General features: G+C 29.4%; 2 protein-coding genes across 2 annotated transcripts; both read right to left on the bottom strand.

Moving 5' to 3' along the window:
* Positions 1-18041: 18041 nt before the first annotated feature.
* On the bottom strand, positions 18042-20306 carry LOC122269646 (uncharacterized). The gene has a single exon (XM_043043713.1). The coding sequence runs from the start codon at positions 20304-20306 to the stop codon at positions 18042-18044; it is 2265 nt and encodes a 754-aa protein (XP_042899647.1).
* A 220-nt stretch (positions 20307-20526) lies between these two features.
* Positions 20527-21735, bottom strand: LOC122269647 (uncharacterized). The gene has a single exon (XM_043043714.1). It carries the CDS (start codon positions 21733-21735, stop codon positions 20527-20529), a length of 1209 nt encoding a protein of 402 aa, XP_042899648.1.
* Positions 21736-22573: the final 838 nt, after the last annotated feature.

The following is a 22573-nucleotide window of genomic DNA, read 5'->3' as shown; positions in this document are numbered from 1 at the left end:
TTAATAATGATAAAAAATGTTGAAATCTTTTTTATTATGTAATTTTAAGTACCAAAAGATCAAAATCATTCATTTGATATAAAGTGGTTAGTGGTTAAAAAGTTCTCCAGTTTAATTTTACGACCTTTTATTGAACACTAAGTCTTTTTAAATTGCAAATTATTGAAAACTGGAGGAATCTATTTTATTTGAATGTTTATTTGATTTGTTAGAACAATAACACATGCAGTAAGGATAAAAAATGCAGCCTTTTATATTTATTGAAAACGTCACAGCATTATTCTCAATCAATAGCTTCAATAGCTTCAGCTTAGATAAAGAATACGTAAAATTTAAAATAAAAATATTTGTATGAGACACAAATACAATAAAACTTATAGTTTAATTTTTTTTTTAACAATTGACTTAAAAATTATATTCATGCTGCATTAAATTACATTTTTTGGCTAAAATAATTAATGAATTAAAATTTCACTTATTTTTTTTTTTTAAAAAATGTATTTGAAATTAATCTCGAATTTATCTCAAAACTTTTTTTAAAACATTGTAATAAATTTTGCAATTAATATACTTAAATTATGCCTGTAAATTTTTAAGATCAAAATTTTAATAACTAAAAAAAGGAAGAAAAAAAACTGAATTGCATTTTCTAATTATCAGACAGCAAAACTAAAACGAATTAAAAAGTAAAGTTTCATTCGAAAACAATTTAATTTATTTCAAGGTGTTTGAGAAAAAAGAATAATTTATTGGTTATAACTTCGACATTCCTTTTAGAAAAAGAGAATTTGATATTTTAAAAAGCCGTTTTAATTAATAATAGAAAAAGAGTATCAGATTGGGGAAAATTACTTGACAACGTAATTGAATATTTTAAATTATTTATGATTTCATGAAAGTATTTAGTAGTATTCAGTCTAATTTTTTCATTAAAAATGTCTTATGATTAATCTAAGTAAGGTTAAAAAATAACATTAATGCTATGAAAGCGAGAACACCACAACTATGATTGTTTTAAAAAAAAGGGTTTGATTTTGCGTAAATTTTAGCATTTAAATTTAGTAAAAGAGAGTAAAGAAAAATTTAGTAGTATTTCAAAGAAAAGCAAATATTTATCAATGCATTATTCAACATGTTTTGAAACAAGATTTAAAATAGTATATGAATAAAATATGTGAAAAATTTGCCGCGAAAAACACTGAGAAAAAAAGTATGGTCAAAGATATGGTAAAATGGGTAAATATGGTGAAAATATCGTAAAATGGGTAAAATGTACCTATTTTTGGCCTAAGTGCTTTGGTTATGATTTTGATAAAATTAACAATAAAATATGATTTAATAATATGTGATAAAATTTGATAAAAGTTACCACATTGTATTATGATACCTTAGAACATGGCCTAAAACAATTTTTTCGGTTAAATTTACCTTTCAATTTTATATTTTTAACTAACTGTGTGATGTTAAGGACTATAATTTTGAAAACCAGAATTATGAACTGAACAATTACCATATGAACGATAAAATTTCCAAATGAATGGTTTAAATATCGCATATTTTGGTTTTTATCATTAGAACTATGTTTTTTTTTCTTTTTCCAGAAATGTCATTATCATAGACTATAATAATTTTACCAGAATTTTTTCTCCGAGTGAAAAGGCTATATATTATACCTACTTTAATTTTGATATATTTTTTAAACTTTTATACTTGAAATATTTTTCGTGGCACACATGAAATTGTTTAATATTATTTTATATAAATAAATGGCAAAAATAAGAAGAAATAAGTTAGAATTAGACGTTAGTAATAGAAAACGTTAGAATTCTACATTTATTTAATTGAAAGCTGCAGATTCCTTAAAAAAATACTGAATCCAATGAAAGTAACTCAATTGTAGACACGCTGCATATTTTTTCAGCGAAATCTAATGAAACTTGAAGGAGTAATCTACGAACTAGGATCTAAGGAGTACTGCTCGTAAGTAGAGAAAACAAATTTTAATAAAAATGTTGCAAGGACATACTTAAATACTAATGACAAAAAAATATTAATATGTCTTAAGTTGAGGGAATCTTGATTAATAAAATAAGATCTAAAATTTTAGGATACATATTCCTTCTATAAAATAACGTAAAATTAAAAAAAAAAAACATTGATGGTTAATCTCGCAAATTTGTAATAGGGTAAAAAAACCAGTGAAGGAATACTACCCAGTGATGGAACATTTCATATATCTTGATTAAAAATAAGAATTTGAAAGTTTTTCTTTAGATTTATTGGTAACAATAGCTTACTGCCAAACAATAGGAAGTCATCTAGCAATGTTTTGGATTACCTGGTCAAATAGACTTCTCTGGAAAAATTTTTGAATTTGTTATTATCTCTGCAACACCTTGCTTCTTTGAAAAAATTATAAGGTGAGTGTTTGTATTTATATGTTTGAAGTGGAATTAATTGCATGTAATAGTTTTATTTTTCTCACTGTGAAAAAGAGAATTCAAAATAGAAGTTATTGAAGTTACGTTTTATTTTTTTTAAGCATCATAGCTTAATGAAGTACTGAGATAAGGGGGTGTTTATTCACTGGATCACCAAACGATGAAAAACCAGTGAAGGAACAAGTGTTCCCTTACTGTTTTTTTTTCTAAATTAATGAAAATAAAAGATAAACTTTAATTTTCTTGTACCTTTAGTGATGTTCCGCATCAAAAGTATGTTAAAAATACGAAAAACAAGTTCTAACCAGTGAGGGAACAGGCATGTTCCTTTATTGGGCATAGATTTCCCAGTGAATGAACAGTATGTGTTAAATTTTGACACTTTAATTTTCAATTCATGATTACAAAAAAAAGTTAACATTTTTCAAGTATTTTTATGTTATAATTTCAAGAATAGGCTTGTTTTTAAATATTTGTATGCCTTATAAATTCATAGTGAGCATTAAAAAATTATCAAAATTAAGTGTTCCTTTACTGGGTGTTCATTCACTGGTAAGAGCTGTTCCTTCACTTGGTCTTCTTACTACTTGTTATTTGAACCTCCAAAACTTTAAAACAATATTATGTAAGTTCTCTACAATTTTTTTTACATAATTTGCAATTAGTAACAAATATGTTGACACTGTCATTTAACTAAAATTACGAATTTTGAAATTAATACGATTTTTTAAAAGGCAAGCGAAGCTTAAGTGTTCCTTCACTGGTTAGTTTACCCCATTCCATTTAAAAATTTTACACCTTTACTCAGTCTCATAAGCACCAGTTATTTCATTTTATTCTAAAAACCTGAAATATATTCCAAATTCTGAACGTCAAAGGGTTATGTAGTAACCTTTTTTTTTTTTTATTAAACCGTATCTTTCGTAAAATATTTTTTCTCATTGATATTTAAATATGCGCAAGTTTTTTTTTCTATAAAATTGAACGCACCAAAGTGAGTCATTTTAAATCTTAAGCCTAACTGAATACAGATTTTGAATCACAACATTTTAAGGATGTTTCTTCGGAAAAATATTTTAGTATGGCTCTCAGCTCAACATCAAAGAAATCTTTTCAATCCTGTATTTATTGTAACCGAGAAAAAATATTCCAGTCGTGTGCCCGCTTTCTTTTTTCTAAGGAAATGGAGAAAAGATATATGGTTATTTGGCCATAAGAACTGACCTTAGATTTTAAATTTATTCAGTGACTTTATTCAAATATAAAACTGCTTCAAATAGAACGCTTATGTAAAGTGAGATACATTTTTTCACCTAGAAGTAGAGTTTTTGTAACGACTTTTTAATTTTTTTACGGAGGAACATAAATAATCATTTTAATTTTATGTGGAATTAAAATATTCGCATTCTATGGCAGAAATAGTTTGAAAAAGAGATTACAATACGAAATTATTATTTATAGTTATTATTTAGATTCATAATTTTTGACATCTCGAATCAAAACTGTAGAATGTTTATTTTACGAATTTTATTGGATATATCAAAAATAATTAATCTAATTTAAATTTAAAGAGCTTCAAAATATTCATTTCTTGGTGTCAGAAACTTCTTTCTTTTTACGTCCATCATTTTTGTATTTTTTTTATAATAAAAACAGTTCTAAAGTTGCATGATGGATTCTAAATTCTAGTTATTCAGTTTTTTGAGGGCATTGTTTTAATAAAAATCGTAGAATGATTATTCTGCGGTTTTTATTCAATATATCAAAAATTATTAATCTAATCTTAATTTAAAGAGAAACAAAACTTTCATGTTTGCGTTTCAGAAACAGTTTTTTTTAAAATCAATCATTTTTGTAATTTTTTATATTAAAAACTGATTTATAATTACATAATTGATTTTCTATTCCAGTTACTCAGTTTTTTGAGCACGTTACTTAAATAAAAAAAACCTTAGAAAAATTATATTCTACTGTTTTTAATCGAGATATAATCATACATTAACCAATTTTTTAATTTTAAGATCTTAAAAATTTTAATTTTTGCATGTCTTAAATAGTTTTCTTTCAACATCTATCATTTTTGTAATATACTTTGCAATAAAAACAATTTTAAATGTCTATATTGGTCTAGAGCACGTTACTTTAATTTTTCAATTTTCGCCAAAGACATGAAGTAGCGCGTTTTTCAAGTATTCCTAGCTGTCGACAGTGGGGGAAATGACAATGCTATTCCAAATTTCCAATTTCTCGCCAATGGATGATAGAACAAGCTATTCCTGATTTCCAATTTTTCGACGGTATGACTAAACAGCTCACTATTCTAGATTCATAATTATTTTGAAAACGGGACAAGCGAGTTTAGTATTCCTTATTTCCAGTTTATCGATGACGTAGCAAAAAAAAAAAAAAAAAAAAAAAAAAAAAAAAAAAAAAAAAAAANAAAAAAAAAAAAAAAAAACTCACTATTCCTGATTCATAATTTTTTGATGATTGGACGAGTGAGCATATTATTCTTGATTTTCATTTTATCGAAGGCGTGTCAAAAGAGTTAACTATTCTTGATAGATAATTTTTGAAGGACGGATATGCATTTTCTAAAAATATTGAAAATATTCCAGAAAATATGTGCAAAAACTTTTCACTTTCTTCGGTAGCATTTTATCAACATAATAGTAGCGGATAAAATTCTCCTCTCATAAAAATGCTCATTTAGCTTAAAATCAATTAATAATAACTTAAATTAATATTACTTAGCAAAGTTGCTTTAATTACATTTTTTTTCTTGTATGCTGATATAGTGTATATTGCTTATAACTTTTATAATATATGATTTTATATAATAAGTGTACGATTTATACAATTTACAAACAAATATTTTAAGATTTACTTTACATATTTATTTATTAGTAGTAGTAATTATTGTAATAGCGTAGCGAGTGAAGTAAACTAAGTCCAATACGCTAATAGGAAATTTTTTCGCTGCAATGCCTTATTAATTGAATAAAAGCGAATGTTTAAAACAGTAGTAACGTACGTGCAATTCTATATTGTTCACTTAAAAATAATTTAAGAAAATAATTGCACAGTTCTGCAAAATTGTCGTATAAAGTCTTTATTGTATAATTTGCACTGTAAAATAACAATAATAACACATGCATGCTAAAAATAATTGATAGTGATTGCGTTTTAAATGTAAAAAGCATTCTAACGTTTGGAATGAGAAATAGTATTTTTAACGTTTTATAATATATTTTAAAACTATTGTATAAAATTCGAAACATTTATACAAAGTTTGATTTTCACTTCCATGCATGGTTTAAATGAATATAGATTAACATAATCATCAATATTTTATAAAAGTTGTAAACAAATTGACTTAAAATGTTAACTATTTAACGATTCAGTAGCATTCTATTTAACACTTTTATAAAATTAATATTAAGACTCAGGTACTCTTTTAACGACTATTCTTAGAAATTCAAAATAAGAAAGTTTTAAGGATAACTTTTTCTCGTTACGTGAAAATATAGATTTATTTAATTAAAAGTCATTCTTGAGCCAAGACTTTGTAGCCAGTATTTATTAATTAAAGTATGCCTGAGGAAAACTGCTTTTTAAAATGAGAATTATAAGTGATAAAACGCATTGCATTCTAGCATGTATATATTACATTGTTGCAAAAGGGAAACTATGAAAGGATAAAAAAGAAGAAAAAATTTTCACATCTCCGCTAGATAAATTGCATAATCTCGTAGTGATGATGATATTACTTTTAGTTTAAAGTTAACGAGTTGGTTTTGCCGCATTCTCTAAGTTTTGAATTTAAGAACATAATTTCCCACATCAGAATAATTTTTTTCATAATCCTTTTTAAGGAACATTTTATAAAAATGCACTAGAAAAAATAATTTAAATATTTTAAAGTAATTAATTTAGCATTCCATTTATTAAATTAACGATACTTTTTTCTAAACATATTAGTTCAAATTATTTATTTGTATGACTTTAAAAAATAATAAATTCAATATTTTAGGGAGAACATATTTAACCTTTTCCTTCTCACTCCCGTGAAAATGACAGAGTGAAGTTTCACCCTCTATTTCTCGTGCCCCTGATATTTCCAGGCAGGTGTGTGCAAAAGTAAAGAGACTGAAAGATTAAAGCACTATATTTCTCATATCCATAATCATTTTTATTTCGCAATCAATACACCAGATGGCAGTGTCAAACTTTCTGTAAAATGCTCAGAGATAGTTCATTTTGAACTAGATGCCAGCAGTATCCAAATATATATATGTATCTGTGTTATGCATTTCGTACTCTTAGCTCAGCTACTTATACTTTTTGTGAATGCACGTGGTTTGTGTTCAGTTATAAAATATTTTTTAATATCGTGCACATTATGGAGTCACAGTTACAATGGACACATGGAGTACATAAAGAGATTTGAATTTCAAATTTCGAGCTAAAAAAGTTTAAAAAATCAAAAATGACTGCATATATTGTACATATACCTTTCCTTTTATAATTTTCTTGAATAAAAATATGCACTTTTATGACCGTTTTAGTGAAAATACTAAGATTGTTTAGGGGTTAATTTGACACTAAGCAAGCTTGAAGAAGAGTTTGCTGTTTCGCAAATAAATTGAATTTTCGACAGTAGATAAGTGTTTTTATTTGTGATACAATCATATTTTGTAAATTGTGCAAAGTTTTAAGTAAACGTTATAAATGAAGCTTCGGATACTTTGTCAGATTTGTTTTGTTTGTTTCCGAAACAAATATATTCTGTTATTATATTTTATACGTTTTGTAAAGCTTAAAGTCGAGATTTCTATGCTGAAGTGACAAATGAATTTTTGAATAATTTCCTTGTTAAATTTTTTTTTATCTCAAAAAAAAAAAAAAAAAAAAAAAAAAAAAAAAAAAAAAAAAAAAAAAAAAAANAAAAAAAAAAAAGAAAAAAAAATCAGCAGAGTCATAGATTTTACGTTGGTAATGTTTGTGATCAAGATTTTCATTCTTAAATTACAATTGAAATTTCGGAGAACCTTCCTTGTCATATTTTTTGGCTCTCAATCAAATCTATATAGCGTGTACGTTTTACAAAGTTTGAGCAGTTTGACAATATATAAATGTTTTGAAGCATGATACAATCATATTTAGCAAATTCTGTGTAGTTATAAGTAAAAGTTATAAATGAAACTTCCGAAAATTTCTTTGTCAGATTTTTTTTCTGAACAAAATCTATTCAATCAAATTTTGTACGCTTTGTAAAGCTTAAAGTCAAGATTTCCATTATAACGTGACAAAAAAATGTTTGGACATTTTCTATCTTAGAATTTTTTGGATCTCAAACAAAATTAATAGAGTCATAGTTTGACGTTCGCATTGTTTGAAATCAAGAATTTCATTCTGAAGTGATAAAAGCAATTTCGAATATTTCTTTTAGATTCTTTGCCTCTCCAACAAATCTATACAGCCATATCCAGTGCATTTATCAAATTTTGAATTCAAAATTTCTCTCTGAAGTGTGACAGATTGATACTTGTTTGGTTAATTTTTGTGCAAGATTCCTTTGGTTAATAATTCTGTACAGGGTACTTTGGGTTCTTTTGGCTTAAAAAATTCTATACCGTCTTAATTTTGTTCGTTTTAGCACTGTTGAAAATTAAGATTTCCATTCTCAATTGGCAAAAGAGGCTTCAAATACCATCAGATTCAGATCTTTCCAGCTCTCAAACAAATCTATAGTCATAGTAGAGCTGAGTCAAACTTTGCAAAGTTTGAAGTCAAGATTTCCATTCTGTTATTGTCTCTGGCCACTTGTCAAAACTGACAAGGCCTATTTTAAGGCAAAGGGGCATGCGTCTTGTTTTTCAGTTACGCCATATATGGCCAAGAATTTGACTTCTGCCACACACATACGTCACAACCCATTTTATAAGTAGGACACATTTAAACACCATTCATACACAGATCGTAATTTTCGACCTGAATCAGAGCACGATTAATCTCCGATCCAGTACCCCCAGAGGTATTGATTAGTTAGAGGAACTTGGAAGACTTTGTGACTTCGATAGATTTAGAGTCGCCATTTTGTACACGAGAGTCTACAACCGGCGGGGATTTTACATTATTTTATTTTATAACCGTCGTTGAACTGCCAACCCAATTTTTGAGTTTGCGACTATTAATGTTCAACTCCGTAGCCTTGTAATTGTGAACCCAATCCAGAGGACATGGGAACTTTTAGATCAAGCATTGGGAGAAATTTGTCTTTGTGGAGGACTTTTCGTTGAAACTAACCTGCATTTGCATTACATGGAGAGGAAGACCACGAGAACTTCCCATGGCTAGCCTGGCGGCAAAGGGACTCTTACCCATGATCCGTCTACCACTGAAGATGTTTCACGTCAGCACTATAGTTGATGAAAACCAGAGGCGGATTCGTATTGACCGTCCATCTCTGGGATTCGAACCCGGTTCATCTCATTGGAAGGCGATCGCTCTATCTCTTGAGCCATCGGGGTTCGACCTTTGGGGATTGATCTCACGACCTCTTCGACACGGGCCTATTGCCAGGCTATCCCGGCATCACTCTACCAACCATGCATCGCCCTATCAACCAGGCTATCCAGACCAATTTCCAATCTGAACTAACAAATAAAGCTTCGGTTGAGCCGTGATGGCTCAGGAGATAGAGCGTTCACCTTCCAATGAGGTGCACCGGGTTCGAATCCCATCGATGGCTGGTCGATACGAATTCCGCTTCCAGCTGCACCGACGACAGTGCTGACGTAAAATATCCTCAGTGGTAGACGGATCATGGGATGGAGTCCACTTGCCGTAAGCTAATCAATGGGATATTTTCATGGTTTTCCTCTCCATGTAGCGCAAATGCTGGTTAGTTCCAACAAAAAGTCCTCCATGAAGGCAAAATTTCTACTGATACTTGATCCTAGAATTCCCTCGTCTTCTGGATTGGGTTCAAAATTATAAGGCTACGGCGTTGAACATTGACAGTCGTAAACCCAAAATTGGATCGGCTTTTCAATGATGGTTATAAAAAATAAAATTCGGATATCTTCAGAATTTATTTTGGCTCTCAAGTAATTTTTATAAACTCGTAATTCGCACATTTCTGAAATGTTTGCAATCAAGATTTCCATTCTAAGAAGACAAACAAATTTTCGGGGAACTTCCACTTCAATTTTATTTCACTGTCAAACAAACCTATAGCCATAGAACGCTTTGAAAAATTTTGAGGTCAATGTTTCCATTATAAAGTGAAAAATGAAACTTCGGATAATTCGGAATTTTTCTTGAATTACAAATCATTCTATATACAACAATGGAGCAACATTTGAATAAAAAATTTCTGTATTGTGTATTTACTTATGATAATTTATTGCAGTATTAATCTTAATTATACTTGCTTACATAATCTTTTGCCATTTTTGAATAAAAAATGTTTGAATTTCGATTCAAAAAATTGCATTGAAGCATTGCGGAAAATGATAATTACTGTTATGGAAACATTTGATATTTCAAAAGTAAACTGATTCTAAATTTTTTTGAAAGATTTTTGTAGATACTTTTTGTCTATAATTTATGAAATTACAACGATACATTTTTTCTATTATTGGTATAAGTTTTCCCCATTATAATTAAGCAAATGTTTGTGATGTTTCATTTTTTTCTAAAACTAATTTATATTTTCTGAAAATCAAATGAAGCAACGAAAAATTAAGAAAAATATAAATAATTCATGCTATTTCATGATTCGAAAATAAATATAAATTTTAAATTAGGAAGAAGATACAAAATATTTAACTCAATTTGCAGACGCAATCAAAAAGGGAATAAATTTAAAAACAACTAGAAAGTGATAAATTATTTTAAGCAGCAAAATTATGACTTAAAAGAATTTCACGAGCGAAATATCCATTTTATAACTTTATTTACATTCACATTCCTTCAATATGTTGAACAGAGAACAGAATTACTAAGTTACTTCCTTTTTTAAATATTTTATAATATTATGTTACGTATTTCATTTCAACAATAAATTAAATAATATACATATAATTGATGTGCCATTTCAGTATATATATATATTTAATAATTGAAATATATTTATATTTTGTAAACAAAAAAATTTACAATTTGTTCTAAAAAATAAGGCATTATAAGGTATTCTAAAATTATACGGAATAACTTATTTAATGAATAAATTCTAATCACCTGCTAATAAATGCTTAATAGAGATTAAAATTGCATTTTTCCAATGGGAATCAATTTTGTAAATTCCTTCGTTTATAAAAATAAAAGTACAAAATTAAGTTAACTAATACATTCGTGCATGCTTGTGGTTGGTAGTGAGCAACTCGTAACTAATTAAAAAACAATAACAGTTTTGATGTCTAAAATTTTCGAAACCACGAAAGGTTTTATGGCTGGATATAGGTTTTGGTATGGGTTTTACAATCAGGTCGAAGTTTCCAAATTAAATTTCAATTTCGTGGTAGATGCGATTTTTTTTCTTATAAAAAAAGCATTATTTACGTATTTATGTACTTTTTTAATTGAATTTTATAGTTTGATATAAAAATATGAATGAATGGAAAATGATTCTAAAAATGCATTTTGCATTTCATTAATTACTATACCTTATAATTAACTAAAGTCCTTCAATTAGATAGAAATTATAGAACATTCAAATTCAAAAATAAAATGGAATACTCTTGTAAGGCGTAAATTTATTTCTGTTATGTCTATGAGGTCTGAAGTGACTACATTTAATATTTTACACAATAAAAAAGTATATGTTTTATGAGTAAAAAAGCAGAATATGCACGGTTAAAAAAATTCTGGTAAAATTACTGTATTGTATTGATATAACATTTCTAGTAAAAAAAACATACATAATTCTGGTTAATAAAGTAAAAAAAAATGGTATTTCAACCACTTATTTATTAATTTTTCTGTTTATATAGTAACGGTTTAAAGAAAATTCTACTTGTCAAAATTATAGTTCTCATTATCACACATTTATTAAACCTTACAAAACTGAAAAGCAAATTTAACCGAAGAAATGGTTTTTATACCATGCTCCAACTACGGATTTGAAATCTGTCATGCTGATAGAGTTATTATTTTTAATCTAAACGCGAGTTTTGATTCTAAATTCCACCGAAATTGTAATTTCAGGTGTTTTACTTTGTTTAAGTAAGGGATATTTATCAATTGTTGCAGAAAATTGTACTAGTCTCTCGAAGTCTTTATTTGGAAAATAAAATTAAATAAATGAAGTTGCCAGTTATAAATCTTAACATTTTTGCAGAATTTTTTAAAAATATTAAAAGCGTAATTGAAAACATATAAAATATGTTTCTAGCTTGAACTCCATTTTTCCACGTGTCTACTGTCTCCACTTTGAATAATATTCGATGGACCTTATTGTACCTTACATACCTGATATTATTATATTTAATAATACAGGGTGTTCCAAAATTATCTTTGCAACTTCAAAAATTCATAACTTTGAACATAAGCAAGATATTTATATTCTGTCTTTTGCATGTATTACTGCAACTAATGAAGTTTTTTTTTCAATAGGCTGAAAAGTTTTAAGTGAGGATGTGGACACCACAACAGAAAGCTCAATGCGTCTCATGGCCGTATTCGCTCCACATTTTCTGGACTTGTGCTGGGTCGTCCGGCTCCACTTTTATGCAATACTGATCCGGTGTTCATGAAGCTTGTGTGCCATGCACGGATGGAGGGTCTGGATGGTGGGTCTCTTTGGAAATTTGTCCTGAAGTTCCGTTGAACCTGTGTATCTGATTTCGTCTCTATGAACCATGAGACGCATTGAGCTTTCTGTTGTGGTGTCCACATCCTCACTTATAACTTTTCAGCCTATTGAAAAAAAAACTTTATTAGTTGCAGTAATACATGCAAAAGACAGAATATAAATATCTTGTTTATGTTCGAAGTTATGAATTTTAGAAGTTGTAAAGATAATTTTGGAACACCCTGTATTTTACCTTTAATTATACCATATATTATTTGTTATCATTCCATATAGTCAACGGGCAAAATTACTTCTCATTCATTTCTGGTTATTGTGTCGCAAATTTTCTATTCTTAGATTAATTTATACTAGGTTCATTTTTTAAGTAAGAACCGTTTTGTATTGGAGTTTCAACCTGAAGTCACCATAAACACTGAAAAATTTGTCAAATCGTGGCACCAGCGTTTGGATCTCATCAACAAGCCGCCTGACCGTTAAACCAGTTAATAACAGATTTTTCAACATGTCATCATTTCCAAACGCTTTTTTACAAGGTACTAAGTCAGGGCAGTATAGCGGATGATCCAGTACAGCCTATTCCCGAAAATAGGCCTTTCAAGTAGCTTTTCATCACGAATTAAAAAGCCCACACCATTTCCTTCATTCATTGCACCTTCACCATAAAAGTCAAAAATTCGGCGGTGAATTTTAGGAGCACGCGCTTCTTTCTGCATTTAAAATCCGAATGACTGAACGCACTTCACAGTTAGAGAGATTACTGGTTGATATGGTGACAAACGGAACAGTGCACTCATACAACTAACACCGGCAGATAAATGAAACAAAATGGCGGCGAAGTGAAAAACTTCCCAAGAGTTGCCATGCCGCATGAACTAACGTCACTTGACAGGATGCGCGGACACGATGCGTAATCTGTTATTATTTTAAAACTGATCCTCGTTTTGATAAATTACTTTTGAATACAGACAATTACTTTTCAAATCTAGGTAATTGTTTTTTTCGTCACAATTAGAATAGTGACAAAATGTTCTAGCATGAAATTGTAATGATCATATAAACCACTAAAAAAATTTTTTTTGAAAATAAAATTGGTTTCTTTAAGGAAGAAAAAATGACATTGAATGGAGAGAAATCATCATAAGGGTCAGTGAGCTGACAGAGCAGGGGATAGAGCCTTCTAACTTGTTAAAAAATAACTGTCACTGTGTTTTTTTTTATTTTCAAATTTAGATTTTTGAAACTAGCAAATTTCTATTTCTATATTTGTTTTAAACTGCAATGACAGCAAACGTATTTTTTTTAAATCAAAAACTAATAGTTTTACTTGTCAACTTGTTAATTCATAGTTCGCATTTATGTATCTCGAAGTTATGATTAAAGATAAGCGTAACTTTACTTGAATGCAATTTCTCACAGACATACTATATTTATTACTTTTTTGTTTCTCAGTAAAGATTTCTCGAAAAAGATTTTGTTTCTAAGTAAATATTTTTAATCATTGCAGAATTTAATAATCAATGTCAAAATCAATTTTTTTCCTCCAAAATCTGAAATTTATGTAACTTTGTAAACTTTAACCTGAAAGTGATTAACAATTGTTAAAAAAAAACAATTTGTAGGCATATATGTTATTCATATGAAATATTTTTCAAACTATTTTTCCCAATTTAAATTTTTTTATTGAAATGTATCATAAATATTTAATTTCAAACGATATACAAGAAAGTATTATAGATAAGGCTTATAAGAAAAAAATTAAAAAAAAGTTAAATGAACGAAACCAAGCGTAAATATTTGATTTAGTTTTATGTACCCGATGAAAAATGAATTTTAAATTAATTCGGGTAGATGATTAATCATAGAAGAACGTAAAAAAACGGAACACATTTTGACAAAGAAATATGTCGTCTTTTTTAATATTGGTTTATCGTTTTTTTTTTTTGAAAACTGAGAAGCAAAATTAATTTAATTAGGTTTAACCGGTAAATATTGACTTCATTAGTTCAAACAATTTTATATTCTATATTTCATTATGTTTGAAACTATTCTTTTTAAATTTGATTTAAGGTGTAAACGCGTGCCTCATACATAATTAAAAAAATGTTTTTCTTTGCTTGATCTTAATTTACCTTCTCCGCATTTAAATTTTAATTATTTCCCAAAACCTAAACCTAAGTGTTATTCAACGATGTTTAATTATTTCCATCCCAATAACTGCTGTAATGCATATTCCACTTATTTAAAACATTTCGTAACCTATATGAGTATGTAACTATTATTCCTGAGTATAAAGATTAAATTTATTTTCAGTGAACTAAGCATTTTGTTTCATTTACGGATTAGATTTTGCTTATCAAACATAGCAAGCTTCATCTTCTTGTTTGGAAGAAAGCAAGACTAAAGAAATTACTTAGCGCAAAAAGCTACTAGTACTAAAAAAATATTCTCGCGAAAAATAATAATTGTTGTTTTGCAATATTGTGTATTCATTTTAGTCTTGATAGTGATTGAAATTTGATAACCATTTAAATTTAACTAGATTTAAAAACATCCTACTCGGGTAGATATCTACTCTTTCCAAAATCACGGCAAAATAACTGGCAGAAATCTCTCTTTCCAATTAACCGTAAAGTTTACGGTAAGGACAATCTTTTTCCTTTGCGGTTTTCAAACCGGTTATAAATAGTACGGTTAAAAAGCCATAAATACAATACTATATGTTTTCTTAACCATTTACAACTAGCATGGTTTCAAAACCGTAAAAAATAAACTTTACTACTACTTAAAAAATAAATTTTTATTGGAGTGAGGCTTTTCTTTAGGTCTTCAATGCTGGAAATATTTCGTTGAAGGGAATGGAGAAAATATCGTGTTGTCCATGCTAGTAATCGAACCCTGTCCATTGGAGGGACAGATTAACCTTCTCGGCTGCAATATGTACCCATCTATTTTCATTTGGCGGATCTAGTTGGTGCGATAAAATTCTGGTTGCTTAACCGTATCAGGTGAAAACAGTTAATAAATGACTTTTTTTCTGTTAACAGTTTGAATAGTATCTTATTTATAGTTAGTTGACTGTTTTGTTTGAATATGGTAAAATGACAATTAAATAAATTGCTGCTTAACCATATTTTTTTGCGAGAAATTTCTGACAGTGTTTGTTTTAAATAGTCTTCCAACATTAGATATTAAATGAACTTTCGATTTTTTTTCCTAACATTTAAAAGAAAGTTTATAGCTCGCTGTTTTATATGAATTAATGTGTCTACTGAAGAGTTGCATAAGACGCAACATCTGTAAATTTTAAAATATTTATACTAGAAAAAAAAATATTTCATTGAAAATATACTTATCACTCACTCCGCATTGATAATATATAAATTAATATGATTTTTATTTTGTTTTTTTCTGAGATTTTGAGTCATTTTTTCCATAATAAAATTCTAGAAATATCTCTCTTTTTAAATTTTGATATCATTAAGTTTGCATTTCTGCATTTTGCTATGTTTATTTTTAAAACTTTTATAAGCTTCATAATTTTTTATTTTTTGTAAAAAAGAACTTTTGAATTATTATCAATGGTAAAAAGATCAAAAATTGCTTTTTTAATGAAATATGAATTACATTTACCAAAATTTTTATAAAAAAGGAATGAAAATCGCATGATTATGTATTTTATTTAATATAAATACAGTGAGATCGAAAACTATGGTTTTTAGAAGAAAAAAAAATGCGATTTTTAGTAGAAGTTATTTTAAGCACGTTATATATTATTTTAACAGCACATATTAAAAAACTTTATATTATACGTTAACACATTCCAAGTGCTCGAATTTGGAAAAAAATTCTTTTTTTTTTTCAACCTGAGTATTTCCAGCAATCGAAATTTACTTATCACATTTCTTAAATCTCTTTGTTATATTTCTAATAAAAAAATCAATTTTTATAAATATTCAAAGTATTCAGAAAAACTTTAACAGAAAATAATTCGTTTATTGAATTTTTTATTTTTATTTTACGTTTTTAACAAAAGATACTACTCGTTTTTCCAAGCTCATTTCTTAGTCTAAAATAATATGAATTTTCTCTTTTTTGTCTTATAAAATATTTGATAGAAATTATTAGACTGTAAAAGAAGACTGCAAAAAGTGAAATGAAAATTATCACGAAAACAAGATTACAATTTCATTTTTTATTCAATAAATTTAATTAAAATATCTAATTGCAGTATACCCTATAAAACAAAAACACTTTTTCAGTAACGAAAATTTTTTCCCATGTTTGTTCGAATTATTGATTAATCAAGATATAATTGAATTTTGGCTAATTAGGTGATAGTTTATGAAAAATGCTTCATTTAAAGAAATAAAAAGTCACTAATGTTATAAAATAATAAATATGTGTCATAACTAAGTTTGTTAGCCACAAAATTTAAAAAAAATTCCGGATCAAATTACAGTGAAAAATACAAGCACATTGACTGCAGCATCTGTAAAAACCTTTTTACGCTAAAATTTAAAAATTTTAATTTTTGCAATAATATTTATTAAGGTACAGTGATTCAGTTATTTTATGATAATATTACTGCGCTATCGTGCCACAGGTTCCGGGTACGATCTTCGAGCCGGGCAAATTTGACTCAGTCTATCATCCTTTCAATGGTCGATAAAATGAATACCAAGGGGACTAAACACTCTGGGTTCCGATGTCAGCTGACAACCCAACCGAAACATCTGCACCTACTCCTAGAGGGCAAAATTTATGTGGGAACAGTAGGCTTTGATCCTCTATGGACTGTCGCTCCACTGAGTTTAGTGCTACTGTTTAAATTACTGAATTTTTCAATCTGTGAAATTTTAAGGTAAGAATGGATTTTACGGTAAAAAGTACCGACACCCTGAGTGCCAGTACTTCTCACCATAATTTTAGTGAACATATTTAATTATTCGTTAACTTTCCGTATATCTTTTACAATAACGAAACCATCATTCGTCATCAGAAAACAGTGTCGACCAACGGTCACAGAGCGCGAAAAGTTTTACCCTTGAAATACTATAGCTTGTTTTGTACATCGTTTTTCGAAAATGAATTTTACTACTTTAAGCACCATGCTCTATTGTAAAGATCTGCTCGATAAATCACATAAACTAGATCCCCAAAAGGTTTCAGTAACAACACTCTTTTTGAATGATTTTTAAGAGAAATATTACTTGCTTACCTAACATTTGTTATGTAATTGGTTTTGAAATTTTAAACATTGACGCTTTATTTTTCATGCCTGCATAGAGCAACTTAATCATTATCTGTTAATATCACTCACTCTACAGTTGTCAAAAAATACAAAATACTTACTGACCTCAAATAAAACTCAAAGGACTTCGAATCAAATAATTAAAACTCTACTATTACGTTTAATATAAAAGGAAAATTTATTAACTAAACAATCAAATTACAGCATCGCAGTTCAAAAAAAAACAAAAAAAAAACAAACAAACAAATCTCTTACTCTCTCAAAACACTATTTACATTCGAAACTTACCATGACAACCACAAAAACTCTTCTCGTTGCCATCTTCAAACTGATATAAAATAAATAAGTTATTTACCAAAAAATACGATGCACATAAGCACATAATATTTCACATCCTCCCACCTAAGTTAACAACATTAGCAAAGTTAACTTACATAGCTTAAAGATATGTTAAAATGACACTTTGCAAGAATTTTGAAATAAAAATTAAAGTTCTAAATCACTATGCAGTTCTTATAAATGTAGTTTGTCAAGCCTTTTTAACAGCTTGTCCACTCCCTGTAAAATAAACGGCACAGGTAAAAATACATATCCAGCCCTTTGGATTGTCTTTCAAAATCACAGGACCAGCAAGGTCCACACCAGTTACTTGGAAAACCTCTGCGTCTTGAGCTCTCTCACTTGGTGGAGATGCAGTTGGTGGGTCTACAAGTTTGGTTGAAGAACGCTTGCATACTACACAAGGTCTCGATACAGATTTTACTTTTCCTCTACCACGCAGCAGCCAAAATCTTTCTCCAAGAAAATTCAATAAGTTTGAAACATCAGCATGTCCCCTTTTCTTATATTCAGATAGTATTAAACGTTTTACTATAGCGTGCTCTCCTTGTAAAACAGCAGGTGTTCTGAACTCCTCAAAATCATTACTCTTATATACAGTTGTTTTTAATCTACAGATTCCTTTCTCCCCAATAAATACATCCAAAGTTTTAAGGCTTTCATCTGAAACTCTTGTAAATGACTCCTGTTGTATCAAGTATACAGTGATTTTCTCAGCTTCCTCTAATTCCCTTACAGAAAGATCTCCTTTTCTTCTTTCTTCATTTTTGAAATTAAAAAGGAATCTTGTCACCCACACCATAGTATGTACACTTTTTCGATTATCAGAAATATTAGAACTCAAAAGTTTAGTCACTTCAAAATTTATCATTGAGGTTGTGACGCCTTTTCTTTTCTCACAGTTTACTTCCTCCTCATTAACGACATATTCAGACGAAGTCCACAATTCTTGAGGTAAATATATGGAACACTTCTTGGATCCACTTAGTCCAAAATACCTTGGAATATTAATTTTCTCAATGTGCAGTACACCTTCAATCCATTTTAAAAATTCTCTTCTGGTGTTTTCATCAACATCATCATCCCAATTCAGTTTCAACTTCCAAATGCTCTGAAGAAGCAATTTTGGGATCAACGTTACAGGACAGATCATACCCAAGGGGTCAAAAAGTCTATGTGCAGCTGACAGGATGGTTCTCTTCGTTACTTTCTCAATGTTAAGCTCTTTAATGCAACCTGTACTCACTTGAAGAGTATCATATTTCTTATCCCAGCTCATACCAAGAACATTTGTAGGTGGCTGTGAATTTTCCTCGGTTAAGTCGGTGTACTCCCACCCTCTAAGATCGAATTTTCTACTTGCCATTATTTCAGTAGCAACTCTTTCAAACATATTCAATTCTTCTGTATCCTTGACACTCGTCACACAATTGTCCACATAAAAACTTTTCATTAGTTTTTGTACAACATATTCAGGATAAGTAGCTTTTTGTTCCCTTATTTCTTTCAAAACATTCATCAGAAGGTATTTGATAGTTGAGGACAGCAAAAATGGGCTACAGGTTACTCCAAATACTACCCTGCAATGCCTGTAAATCTTCAAGCCTGTATCACTAAGCCATAAAAATCTTAAGTAATTCCTATCAGTTTCAGTAAGTCCGATTTGTAAGAAGGCTTTACGTATGTCTGAAACGACACCAATTCTCTCAGTCCTAAACCGCATCAAAATGCTTGGTATCAATTCAATAAGATTTTCACCCTTCTCTAAGCAGTCATTTAAACTTGGAAAACCTTTGGCCTTAGCTGAAGCATCAAATACGGGTCTAATTTTGGTGGTGCTATTCGGTTTTATAACTGCACGATGAGGTAGGTAGTGTACATTTTCCTCACAATTATCCTTTACTTCTTCTATTATTCCCTCCTCCATCCATTCATTAAAAACTTGCTCATACTCTTTATAAATCGACTGCGATTTAAGGCGGTTGACAGTCGAATTCAATCTTTTATACGCCAGGTCATAGTTGGTTGGCAATGGAGGATGATCTTCCAGCCAAGGCATGCTAACCACAAAACGGTTTTCTACATCTAGTCTGATTGTCTCCAAAAAGTACTCTTGTGTAGCTCTTTGCAACTCTGCCTGCACTTTCTTCGCAGATGGATCTGTGATTCCCAAAACATCCAATGACCACAGTTGATTCACTGATGCTTCAGTTAAAAGCAATGAAAGAGAAGAATTTGTCGTCACAGCAATATCATTTATAGGTATCTTCCCCATAAGAGTCCACCCTAGATGTGACTCAACGGCAACAGGACCTTCAATCAAACATTTTACATTGCCTGTGAAAAGCTTGCCGGCCACATCAGCTCCAAGTAATAATTTGACGTCATTTGATACTCCTAGAGAACTGTACTCTGTATCATTCACACATATTCCATATTCATTCAACTCCTTCATCCATGGACCATTAGGGATGCGTTTGACATAATCATAACATAATCATAATCATAACATAATTTGAATACATAACATAATTGCCAACGACACTTTCGGTTGCTTTACTCTCTGGATTTTGAACTTCATTACTGGCAGCAACTCCTCTGCAAAAAAGTATGTTGTGCCTTTTACCACAATTAAAGCATGGTTTCCGTCTGCAATTTATTACTCTGTGGCCTGGTCATAAGCATAAGAAACAACAAAGTGATCTAGCAACAGAAGTTTCTCTATCATTTAAACTCCTATTTTTTGCATATTCACAATCCCAAGAATTGTGCTGGTTTTCACTAAAAAGGCATTTTTTCCTTTCATGTGGTGATGTAAGCAATTCAGAAGTGGAAAGTACTTGTGCTGATTTACCAAATTTTTGTTTCAACTGGAATCTACCGTTCGTAGGAATTCTTCGCTTCTCACTATCATCTGTACCTCTCACGAAGGATTGAGATGCCATGTTCACTCTCTCTTCAGCCTCTACTTCTCCCTCTAAGAACTCTAGCAAAGTATCCAAGTCAGTCTTGATAGTTGGTTCAGCTCCTTCAACATTTGGAACAACATGAACAACTGACTGCTTATTTATTGTTCGATATCTTTCCCACGCCTTCGTTTCCTCTGGAATTGACGACTCGACTAGAGGAAACAACATTGCAGCATATTTTTCTCTTGTTACTCCTAACACTTCTAATGATCGAAGTTTTGATTCAAGTTGATCATAAAGTTTCCGCAGAGATTTCTCAGATTTGCTTTGTTTCTGTAATACTAAAGCTAATAACTCTCTCACATACACTTGAATCAACAATTCTTCCTTTCCATACCAAGTTTTAAGTTGATTAATTGCAGTTTTATAACTCTCTCCACTCGGAGGAAAACTCCTTAAAAGTTCATCAGCAGGTGATCCTTTTAACATGGATTGCGATAAATAAAGAAATTTATCATGGTCGCCAATATTTGGATCTTTGTCAATTTTCTCAAATTTGCACCAAAAACTGAGCCAGTTTTTCAAATTTCCATCAAAGACTGGAAGCTTAATCTTTGGATACTGCAAATTTGTCGGACCAACAACTAAATGGTTAGTAACGGACATATTATGTTTTTCAGAAGTAGAAGAAAGTAAATCTTCCAATTTAATATCAGAAACTCTAATTTTATCAATATATACTTCGGAATCATCTATTTCTTTATCAATTTCTTTTTCATCTCGAACTTCCGAAAACAATTCAGTTCTTACATTTTCTTCAGATACAAGTAATTGCTTGCCTTTTTCTGATATGATTCTTAATTTCAACAATTTCTCTTCATCGTTCATATTATCAGTCTCAATTTTTGCAAAATCATTGCATGACTGAGTAAACAATCTACGATGCTGTGTTCTCACTTGCTTCAATATTTCCATTTTCACTCAGATTCAGTAATAGTCGTGTTCTAAAATCTCAACAGAAATTCAAAGTCCTGTCGCGGACGCCATATGTCAAAAAATACAAAATACTTACTGACCTCAAATAAAACTCAAAGGACTTCGAATCAAATAATTAAAACTCTGCTATTACGTTTAATATAAAAGGAAGATTTATTAACTAAACAATAAAATTACAGCATCGCAGTTCCAAAAAAAANAAAAAAAAAAAAAAAAAAAAAAAAAAAAAAAAAAAAAAAAAAACGAATCTCTTACTCTCTCAAAACAGTATTTACAATCGAAACTTACCATGGCAAATACAAAAACTTTTCTCGTTGCCATCTTCAAACTGATATAAAATAAATAAGTTATTTAACAAAAAATACGATGCGCATAAGCACATAATATTTCACAACAGTATCGAATTATTATTTACAGACAAAGCTAGTGTTCTTTTAAATTTATATAGTTGAGTTATTTAGTATGCTCGATTTTTACCTCATTAACTAACATAATCAATTAGCCGTTCTAGTTCAAATTGTATTTTTATTATCTCCAAAATTTCGAAAACTGCTCTAAAGAGCTACAAGTTAGAAGAATACATAATCTTTGCTCATTAATCATTTTTATCGACTGTTAATTTTAGTGACAGTTTACATGAGTCTTACAAAGAGGCATTATTGAGGCGAATAATACTTATTGATAGTTTCAGTTTATAACATTTAAGTTAATTAGTTAACTTCAGAAACTTATTTAATAACATCCGATTTTTCCTTACTCTAAATAATGTGGTTTAGCTGAAATATACTGGAAGGCATGTAGTTCTATTATTATGTAA

Source organism: Parasteatoda tepidariorum, chromosome 1 (assembly GCF_043381705.1).
Source record: "Parasteatoda tepidariorum isolate YZ-2023 chromosome 1, CAS_Ptep_4.0, whole genome shotgun sequence".
Classification (NCBI taxonomy): Eukaryota; Metazoa; Arthropoda; class Arachnida; order Araneae; family Theridiidae; genus Parasteatoda; species Parasteatoda tepidariorum.
The sequence above is the reverse complement of the archived record's forward strand: the minus strand, read 5'-3'. Positions and strand labels throughout refer to the sequence as shown.